General features: G+C 36.3%; 2 protein-coding genes across 8 annotated transcripts in view; both read right to left on the bottom strand.

Moving 5' to 3' along the window:
* Nucleotides 1-41: 41 nt before the first annotated feature.
* LOC147764888 (uncharacterized) lies at nucleotides 42-6,348 on the bottom strand. Its single transcript, XM_087007857.1, has 15 exons — nucleotides 6,330-6,348; nucleotides 5,936-6,189; nucleotides 5,499-5,618; nucleotides 5,183-5,341; nucleotides 4,961-5,080; nucleotides 4,573-4,746; nucleotides 3,725-3,961; nucleotides 3,421-3,507; nucleotides 3,210-3,296; nucleotides 3,001-3,096; nucleotides 2,383-2,490; nucleotides 1,265-1,420; nucleotides 914-997; nucleotides 677-820; nucleotides 42-440 (listed from the first exon to the last, which is right to left on the bottom strand). Exons 2-15 carry the CDS (start codon nucleotides 6,182-6,184, stop codon nucleotides 399-401), a joined length of 1,863 nt encoding a protein of 620 aa, XP_086863983.1. The 5' UTR covers nucleotides 6,185-6,189; nucleotides 6,330-6,348; the 3' UTR covers nucleotides 42-398.
* Nucleotides 6,349-6,990: 642 nt separating this feature from the next.
* LOC106167978 (uncharacterized) overlaps nucleotides 6,991-11,153 on the bottom strand; it is a 41,676-nt gene continuing 37,513 nt past the window's right edge. For 6 of the 7 annotated variants that reach the window (XM_087007791.1, XM_087007808.1, XM_087007816.1 and 3 more), the window contains 3 exons: nucleotides 10,728-10,811; nucleotides 10,491-10,634; nucleotides 9,851-10,254 (listed from right to left, as the gene is read on the bottom strand). In XM_087007791.1, the coding sequence (XP_086863917.1) occupies nucleotides 10,213-10,254; nucleotides 10,491-10,634; nucleotides 10,728-10,811 (270 nt within the window). In that variant the 3' untranslated portion in view covers nucleotides 9,851-10,212. Of the gene's footprint in view, nucleotides 7,109-9,850; nucleotides 10,255-10,490; nucleotides 10,635-10,727; nucleotides 10,812-11,153 lie in introns of those variants that run through there. The other variant, XR_015333347.1, reaches the window with a different exon arrangement.

The raw sequence follows: 11,153 nt of genomic DNA, 5'->3' as shown, positions 1-11,153 counted from the left end.
TCTTATAAACAGTGGGTTGACATGAAAAACCTTAAGATCAATTGTTTTAAAAATTGCACTTTATTAAAAACTTTGGTCCTTACTATATGCTCTGCATTGACAGGACTATCTATGGCACACACAATACAACATTTTCACTTCGTAAATAACTTTCTACAAAAATTAATTAGGATGATATTGAAAATTCACAAATGAAACCAGTGAAATGTTTTAAATGGAAAAATTTGTACATGTCCTTAAGATTAAATAAGTATTAGAAATAACACGAGTAAATTGGCACCTAAGAAATTATTCCTAATTTCTATCACATATTCTTAAAAAGCTCCTCAGATGTAGTGGCTAGATTTTTTTTTTCACTATCCATCTTATTTAATTCTGTTATGTGCTGGGTGTCTGGCTCATGAAATCTGCCCTCCATCACTATATAGCTTGTACACAAGCTGCAAAGAAATTTTTTTTAAATTTTACATGAAATAGATGGTTTTAATTTCCATAATAACTACACAGTCCAAACATTGCAACTTACCTCGTCTGTTACTTGGTCATTAACTGTTAAATTAGCCAATATTAAATTATTCACTGCATGGCACTCATGGCGTAAATTTTATCTAGCAAGTTAAAAATGACCACATAATGATAATTTACCTCAGATCTTAAGAAAGAGCTTGGAACTTACACTTTTAAACTTCTGAGCCAATCCTTCTACAAACTGTTGTGGGGTCTTCCCATGGGGCACCATGGTGTTCAGCTCTCTTCCTTCAACACGGCCTTCATACTCTGCAAGCCTGTCAGAGGGAAGCAGGTCCTCCAGTGGATCCATCTAAAGGAACATAAAACTCCTTGTATATAGATATATTAAGAGAGAGAGATGCAGAAACTGGAAGTGAGAGAGAGACAGAGAGTTCCAACGTACCGTTTTCATTCTTTCCTTCATTTCCTGCTCTCTCCTTGTATCACAGATGAATGCAAACACAGACGCTCCTTCCAGATACTTCACCTGAAAGATGGGATAAACACAATAATAATCATTTCAAGGATAAACACTGATATGTAGTTGTAAACTTCCAAAAAAAATATGGAGTCCAACATCTTAATCTGAAGACACATAGCCACAATTAAGACATAGATTAATCTAATGAACCATTTCAAATAGAGGCAATTCAAATTGATTTTTCTTTTTCCAATTTAGACTGACAAGAAAACTACAGGCCATGAATTCATTTAAATTCACACATCTGATGGTCATACATATAATTAAACTCACAGACTTGTTAGCCACAGCCTTAGGAGCCCATTCCCAGACTGGTTCCTTGGTCAGCTGTTTCAGCAAAGCTGCACTGGGAGCTCCTCTGAACAGGGGCAGTTTATACAGGTCAAAGTTCACATAACCATTACTAAACACAGGGAGTGCTGTCCAGGCCTGACAAAATATAGGTCAAAATTCACATAACCATCAATAAACACAGCACTCGGAACTACTCGGATGTTTCCGCACTCAACAATAACCTTGGATGTGATATGATGGCATCCATGTTGATTATTGGGAAGGAACTACTTTCAAGCTCAATTTACTCATACAGACCATAATCCTTTGTACGCAACAGGAGTGCTGGAATGTTTCCTTCAAATCAAAGTCAATATGAGTACATTCTTTAGCAAACTGTAAAGCTTCAGAAAAATCAGTAGTAATGAAAATATCACTGTTGTTAGCCATGTTTATGCGTGGAAAGTTGAGTGAGAAGGCATTTCCAGCAGAGAAAATGCATGGATTTGATACATATTCCTGCACCTATCACATCCGAGGTTAGTATGGAGCTTGCGGCATCAGCCAAGGATTGCCGATTGTAAACACAGGGAGTGCTGTCCAGGCCTAACAAAATATAGGTCAAAGTTCAGTAACCATCAATAAACACAGGGAGTGCTGTCCAGGCCGGCCTAACAAATATAAGTCAAAGTTCACATTTCAATAACATTGGGAGTGAAGAAATATAGGTCAAATTTCAGGTTGAAAATAAATGAAGCACTGGCCAGGCCTAATTTATAGGCCAAAATTCACATATCACTGAAAATATAGACCCAAGTTAACACAACATGTTTGGGAAGTGCAGTCACTGCCCAAAGTTATAAAATAATAGTGGGGACTGTCAAAACCTAGGAATATACAGTGTATGAATGTATAATCAGGGATGTGACTGCCATTTTGTGAAAAAGTCAGAAAATATGGCATGATATTTTTAGTACCCAATAAGTTGGAAATCTGCTGATAGTCTGAATAACCTCATCCCTGTATATTACATTTGAAGGTCTTTGAACCAAATCATATTGCAACGTATAAGCATTTCAATTAGCCAATTGTTTCACTCCACATCATTTTTCAAGTACCTGCTCCATCAATCCATATTTGTAGCTGTCTTTACTGATGTTGACTGCAATCTCTTGTATATGAATAACAACACACATATGTCTATGTAGATGTCTGCTGGGAAAATGCTGCAAGTAGGAAAAAAGTTACATGTATAGAGCATGGTTAATAGCCAACTTGTGTTCAAACAAACTTTTTCTACTGCTAGCCTCTTGAAATTCATATTTCAGGTTAAATTATATTGCCAGACTTCAATTTAGTTTCTAAATCAAGTCCACTCTACAACAGTGGGTTATACTACCTACACTCAACCAACCTTATAACTGTGGGTTATACTGTCAGCCCTCAACCCATCCCATGACTGGGTTATATTATATATCAACCCTCAACCCATCCTATGACTGTGGGTTATATTATCAACCCTCAACCCACACTATAACTGTGGGTTATTATGTCTTCCCTGAATCCATCCTAACCGTGGGTTATAAATACATACACTGAACCCACCCTACCTTTGTGGGTTATACTGCTAACCCAGAACCCAGTATACTACATGTACTGTGGGTTACATTACCTTCAACACACTATAACTACCCTTACCCCACCACACTATCATGGGTTTGGGTTATAACACCTACCATAAACCCATCCTCCCACTGTGGGTTCTTGTTGGTGCTTGTTAACATCAGTTTTTCTGTGAAGACAGGTTTATCATAAGCTGCATGAGGGTTACCCTGGAGCATAAAAAATTTAAACATGTGAAGGTCAGTCATCTTTAGACCACAGTAGGCATTTATAATATCAAAAATTCCAAATAGCTGTAAAGTATATGCACTCATCTGATTACCTTGTAGAAAGCTCCTGGTGGATTCAGGCAGATCTGAGCATGAGTGAAGTTGGTCCAAGGGAGGTTTACAGCACCATCTACACGCACCTGGGTGAAAATATGACAAGAAACAGTTGAAAGTGGATCTTTTGCAGCCAGAAAAAAAAACAACATTACTATCCAATAAATTGGCAGTATACCTTTTGTAGTTGTTTTACTCATATCACTATACCTTAATGCCGTGTTTTGGGCTGTAGGGCACTACATAGGCAGGATGCATGTCTGATGGCTGTACTCCCGGAGGTTTGATTAGCTGCTCCTGAAATGAGCAAAATTAAATAGTTCAATCATATTTCTGGTAGTCCCAGTACTTGTTTCTGAAACAAGTATATAGTCAGAAAAGTGACAATTTCTTTCATATGTCAACAGTTTATCTTTTTCATACTTAATACAAATTAGCTTATCATAATCAGAATAAAATGTGACGTAAGAAAAGGGGTGCAATACCATGTTGTCACACAAGCATATCCACTTACAGTGATGAAGTTGGCTATACTATCCTCTGTCCTTAGGTTTCTTAGTTCTCTCTGCTCTGCCACCAGTTCTATGGACTTCTGTGCTGTGATGGGTGTCCTCTGTGCCAACACCTGGAGAATGGAGACTTCCTGTGGGCCTGGTTCACATGACATTGATAGATAAACTCTACTACTGTAAGCTGGAGCAGGCACCCAGAGACCAAGACCTTCCCAGTCAGTTTGAGGGACCTGGTCTATCTGAAAGTGAAGGTGAAAGTGAAATGGTTGTTTCCAGTCAGTTTGGGAGGAACTTGTCTGAGGGTCCCACTGGGCATTTTGGTTACCCATTACTGCAACTTTTTATTACCAAAGCTGGGTGAACAATTTATGTTATTTAGCATTATCCAGGTTAATCATGATTTTCAGGATGTATATTATCAGTGGAAAATGAATTTAGATTGATTTTACTGTGATTTGTGAATTGATGATTATACAGGTATTTCCCGTGAACTGTGATCACCCCCCTCCCAACTGATGGGACCCTCTTGTCTTTCTGAGAGTAAAACTATAAGTGTCATGGAGGTTACCAGGCTGGTTGGAGGATCTGGTTTCTCTGAAGGTGAACGTGTCCTTGACAGAAAGACCAGCTTTGGCTGGGACCCAGAGCACAGGACATCTTCAGTCATTTTTGATGTATCAGGTCTTTGTATAAATCAAACAAACAATGGTGCATCCCCCTAAAACAGCACTTTTAACATCCTCAAACATGTGAAGGAAATAAAATAATATAATTTTTGTTTAAGTTTTTGCATAGGATACGTATGTTTAATTCATTGGTTACAAGCTGGCCATGCCACTAATCTACTCACCTTAAGCGGTTGACCATTGTTATCTAAGGCAGCGCTGACCAATCTGACCAAGATAGTGGCCCCAGAAATGTATCCCACAGCTCCGTCGTGTAGGCATGAGCCTGTATATGGTTCCCCTTGCTGAGGTCCACTGAAATATAGACGCAACTGGTGGGCACCCTTATTCAGAGAGATCTGGAAAATATAGAGGTGAACAGTTTGTTCTTAGAGATCAGAGGGAACAACTTTGGTCTATGATCTTAATACTGACATAATCAAAGATAACACATGTAACACTTGACTGCTGCATGACATTCATTGAAATGAGCTCGCACAATCAATCTAAACCAGCAATTTTATATGGCTGTACAAAATACTTTCAATATGAAGCACAGTTTTCTAGCAGTACCTGGGCATCAGTGTTGTCATCTTCTGGCTGAGTCTCAGTTCCAGATTCCACAAAAATGTTGAGAACTGCATAAGCACTGACTAAGGGATGGTCTTCCACAAATCTCTCACGTGTATAGATCTACAAAAATAACAGTTGCAGGTTAATCATTTTTATGTAAATAGCAATTTAAACTAAAAATGTCTTGAATGCAATTCCACGCAGGACGGCAGATCTGATTACCTTTAGTAATAATGTAGCTGTAGGTGAGATGTTTGGGTCCCTCATCTCTAGCCTATAGTTATACACCGGATTGTAAATGTCATCGCTGGTTATCCGAATTGCAGCATCCACAACACCACCAAAGAAACGACCGTCTCTACTGAGGATTGTACCAGCAACCTGGAATAAGAAAAATTCTTGTAACTTATATCTGACCATCAAACCACAATTACTGAAGGAGATTTTATTATATCTGACTATGTTGCTGTCACCTAAGTTTTTCACAAAACTTCTTCAGTGAAAGTGTTTTTTTTTTTTTCTTTACCAGTTTTCATACCTTAGAAAATGTGACACCATCTGGCATATTTTTGCATGCATCTATGTAAATATCAAATCCCTGGTCTGGATTGTAGGGTTCACTTGGAGGTGAGCTCCTCTTGCATGGTAGCCAAGCATTCTGGAAATTATACAAAAAGAATCACCAAATAAAAGGTAATCAAAAACATTAAAAGTACTGGTTGGCCCGTATGTTCAAATGTCTAAAAACATTGTTTGCTTTTTCATACATATCTGACATGTGTTAGGGTTTGAAATCCCTCATCATTTAACAAAAAACATATAACATCATACTAGAAAAAATAATAACATACCACATCAGTCTAAAAATAAACACAGAGAGAGAGAAATAATAGAGAAATAATCTCTCTCTCTCTCTCTCCCTCAAAAAAATTAATTTAAAGATATACAAAGATAAACAAGGCATTTGACAAATACCTTAGGCAGAGTATCATCTTCTTGGTCTGATGCTTCACTTGGAGTGAGGGAGCCAGGGCGGGGTTTTCCATGGAACAGTCTAAGCCGTAATGTGGCTCGTCTGAACCTCCTAACTCCCTGGGGCTTCCATCCCATCTCCAGGGAGATAGTGTCTGTCTCTGGTACTGGAGGCTCATACAGCAGCACTGTGTGAGTGCCAGTATTCACAGTGGACTGGTTGATGTTACTTCTATGATAACTGCTATACATATCACCTAGAAATTTAAGTCATAATATGGATCCTGTCCTATAAGTGTTTTAACGTTTAAAAATGATGCTTGCTTTACCAAAGCTTACATGTTATAGATACTGTTTACACAACTGATAATTATTTCATTGATTAGTTTAAACATACAGAATGTAATCTACTTCAAAACTGTCAATTTCTTCCATCTATATGTGTCAGTATTCCCCATTACTTCCCACTTACTCCTCCTGCCACTGGTGACAACTAGAGGCACTGCCCCCCAGGCAACCAGAGTACTTTCATCAAAATGTGAGTCATCGTCATCATCTCCCGTCCTCCTCTGGAGATCATTCTTACTCAGATACACTCTAGCAATGATCACTATATCAGGTTGAATGTTTACTCCTTGGAATATGGCCTCTTGCTGCCCAAAAACGTGATACTTGTACTTGAAGTCAGAAACTACACTACTGGTGCTGCAAGTTACTGGCCCTGTGACAGACTGGACAATCTGAAACACAAGCAATTAGTGATAGCTGTACATATATTCAAACCATCTTTAATCTTGTCATAATATCACACAACTGTTTAATACATACATGCACTACCCCTAACGTATAAGTTTTACAAATTACATAATACATGCAAAATAAGAAATTACTTACCAAATAAGCAAAATATATTCGTATCATAATAGAGAGAGTCAACTCTCCTGATTAAATTGAATGTGCAATACATTCTCAACAACATATTTTGTTTTTGAGAATAAAGGCATTGTCATTGTCATTGTCACATAAAGAGGGGGACAGGTTCAGCATGATGTACGTACTTTCCCAGAGTGGATGTGATACACTGCCAGTCGCACCTTGGCCAAACCCTGGTCTGCACCCTTCACATGGCCCACCTGGAACCCCAGGGTCTTACTCTCTCCTGGGGTCAGCACACCTCTGGTACAGGGAAAACAAAGAGCATCTGGTCATTTTCTGTCATTTTTTTAATGTGTAGATTTTTTTAATGCTATGGTGAAACTATTCAACATTTGAGCACCAGAAAAACTGATTATATTTTAAAACACTCTTATTTTTCTAAACATGCTAATCACTTAAAATCAAGACTTTTGAACACAAAGACATAAGCATTTGTATAAAGTTCATGCTATCTGAACAGTTAAAATAATATATAAATATCTTCAAAAGGAAAAAAACTAATGTAATCAATCTTTTAACACTGATTTATTGATTACATTAGTTTTTTGCCTCATAGCCGCACCACCTAAACTATTGCACTTATTACAAAATAAAACCATTTTTTTTCAAAAACAAAAAATACCAATATATCTGTACAGACAAAAAACAGAAAATAAAAATGCAGAAAATAGGTCATTTTGTCATTTTTGATGCAATAATAAATAATGCTGTCAATCAACAACACTGAATTTTAATCATGAACAACAGATAACATGGTCAATAACAGGAGCGAACAGAAGAGATATTTTCTGACAGTATTCCAAATTAATTTTGTTGATCCATCCTCCATTTTTGATGGTCTTTCAACAGAAAAAAATAGATATCCGTCAATGTAAACATTAAAATCTGACAGTCTTCAGAAGGCCCAGAAGACGGTCTCAATCCGCCCCTGCAATAAGATTACAGTTTCAGGACCACGAGAGTTCAAATTCACATGATGAAAATCGCAATATTTGAAAAAATGATGACAGTGCAAAAAATAATACTACATAATGTTTAAAGACATAAATACCAATACAACTGCTTGGATGGAAATACAGAAAATATGCAAAGGTTCAAATAGATGGGAGTTAAAAGTCACATCTTGAAAATGCCAGTGTTTAAAAAAAATTAAAAAAAAAAACAAAAATATTCCAATAAAGCTGCTATTCAAACTTTCAATCTTGCTGTATTAACATGATATGAATAACCCCATTGAGTTTGAGGATACATAAGTCACTGTTATTCATTTATAGCATTAATATTGGCATTACACAAAATATATATATATTTATTTATTTATTTTTATTTTTTGAAAACTTATTTGCAATATTAAACAATATTTACCTGCATAATTATCACTGCTTCCTTATTATGGACACTTATCTGGCAGAGAACTTAGCCTATGGGAGTTTACAGTATCAACAAGTGTGTTTTACGTAATCTCATTTAATGGCCACTTGAATCTTAATTGACTTTATAGCTCTGAACTTATACCCAAGGGAAAATTACAAATGTGACTAGTAAAGGTCTTCAGGCCCATCAGTCACACCTTAAAATGATGCAGAAAATAGGTCATTTTGTCAATTTTGATATAATAATAAATAAAGTTTATAACAGCACAATCAACACTTAAAAGGATAATAACTCTTTGTATGAGATCTATATCAAGCCTACCCAACTACCAGACTCGGCACCGAATGATCCTGATTTCACCGGTAGATCAGACCACACTACCCGTTTTCAAGGTGTGTGTCAGATCGCATTACACAGTATCATACCCTGAACAAATTTTGAGTGGTGATGCAATGCTTTCCAACCCTGCTGAGAATCGTCACTATCACATCGCGTACTAGGCAAGAGCGATGTTGCGTCTGATACTGTAAAATGTGTACTGATACACACCTTAAATATGGGTAGTGTGGTCCGATTTACCGGTGAATTCAGGATCATTCGGTGCCGAGTCTGGCAGTTGGGTAGGCCTGTATATTTCACAATAAGACATTGTAAACAACTCATAGAAATATAATATATTCCATTTTACAACAAAAACGGCAGTTATAGCTATTATTCTGATATCTGAGCTTGTCATCGGATGACGAGACCTCCATAGATGGCTATACTGTGTTATAATCTCTTCAGAGATTATTACAAAAACAGAAAAAAAACTTTTTAGAAAAAATTCAGGGACTAACTTTGAATGTAGAAATTGATTCATTAACTTTATAGACCTTAAGTGACTTTATAGACCTTAATTTAATTAGTGATAACCCAAGGGACAATTTCATACCGACCACCGTCCATACAGTACCATCATATAGCACTCTATAGAACTGCATTGCTTACAAAACAGAAATCAATCACACTGATTTTCCTCACAAGCTGCACTTTTCAGTAAGTACCATAAGTAACATGGTTTTCCCTTGATGGTCATCAGTGTCCAAAATAGTTTTTTTTCCATATTGATGCAATATTACATAATGCTTAACAGTATAATCACCATCAATTTTTGATAATACAATAAAAGTTTTTAGTAAATAATGAAGCTCATTACAGGTAACTGTGAAACAAACTATTTCTTGTAATAACATATTTGTAGAATATAATTAGTATCCTTGGGGGTATATAAAATACCTGTTAGTTCAGTAGCACTAATATCAGACTTAAAAGCGCTCCTGGCTGAAATATTATTATTGTCAGTTAATGAACTGTTTGTCAGTTAATGAACTGTTTGGATTTGGGAGGGGGGGGGATGCTTTGTGTATCAATGTGCAATAATGTGTGCATGCTAGGTAGAAGTTATATTAAAGCAATAACAGTTGATATAAATGGACAAAGAGAGAGGTGATCGAATTATTAAGTTTCTGCAAAATAAAGAACTATTGTATTTTACAATTTAGTGTTCAGAGTACTCTTTATATCATCTTATAAACAGAGGGTTGACATTAAAAACCTTAAGATCAATTGTCTTAAAAATTGCACTTTATTAAAAACTTTGGTCCTTACTATATGCTCTGCATTGACAGGACTATCTATGGCACACACAATGCAAACATTTTCACTTTGTAAATAACTTTCTACAAAAATTAATTAGGATGATATTGAAAATTCACAAATGAAACCAGTGAAACGTTTTTAAATGGAAAAACTTGTACATGCGCTTAAGATTAAATAAGTCTTAGAAATAACATGAGTAAATTGGCACCTAAGAAATTATTCCTAATTTCTATCACATATTCTTAAAAACTTCCTCAGATGTAGTGGCTAGATTTTTTTTTTTTTCGATATCCATCTTATTTAATTCTGTTATTTGCTGGGTGTCTGGCTTATGAAATCTGCCCTCCATCACTATATAGCTTGTACACAAGCTGCAAAGAAAAGTTTTTTAAATTTTACATGAAATAGAAAGTTTTCATTTCCATAATAACTACACAGTCCAAACATTGCAACTTACCTTGTCTGTTACTTGGTCATTAACTGTTAAATTAGCCAATATTAAATTATTCACTGCATGGCACTCATGGCGTAATTTTTATCTTGCAAGTTAAAAATGACCACATAATGATAATTTACCTCATATCTTAAGAAAGAGCTTGGAACTTACACTTTTAAACTTCTGAGCCAATCCTTCTACAAACTGTTGTGGGGTCTTCCCATGGGGCACCATGGTGTTCAGCTCTCTTCCTTCACCACGGCCTTCATACTCTGCAAGCCTGTCAGAGGGAAGCAGGTCCTCCAGTGGATCCATCTAAAGGAACATAAAACTCCTTGTATATAGATATATTAAGAGAGAGAGATGCAGAAACTGGAAGTGAGAGAGAGACAGAGAGTTCCAACATACCGTATTCATTCTTTCCTTCATTTCCTCTTCTCTCCTTGTATCACAGATGAATGCAAACACAGATGCTCCTTCCAGATACTTCACCTGAAAGATGGGATAAACACAATAATAATCATTTCAAGGATAAACACTAATATGCAGTTGTAAACTTCCAAAAAAAATAAGGAGTCCAACTTCTTAATCTGAAGACACACAGCCACAATTAAGACATTGATTAATCTAATGAACCATTTCAAATGGAGGCAATTCAAATTGATTTTTTTTCCAATTTAGACTGACATAAAAACTACTAGCAATTCAAATTGATTTTTCTTTTTCCAATTTAGACTGACCTGAAATCTACAGGCCATAAATTCATTAAAATTCACACATATGATGGTCATACATATCAGGGGCGGATCCAGAGATATTTTCGGACAGTCTTCC

Source organism: Lingula anatina, chromosome 1 (genome assembly GCF_051362555.1).
Source record: "Lingula anatina isolate TDL-2025a chromosome 1, LinAna3.0, whole genome shotgun sequence".
Taxonomy (NCBI): domain Eukaryota; kingdom Metazoa; phylum Brachiopoda; class Lingulata; order Lingulida; family Lingulidae; genus Lingula; species Lingula anatina.
This window is presented reverse-complemented; position numbering and strand designations above follow the sequence as displayed.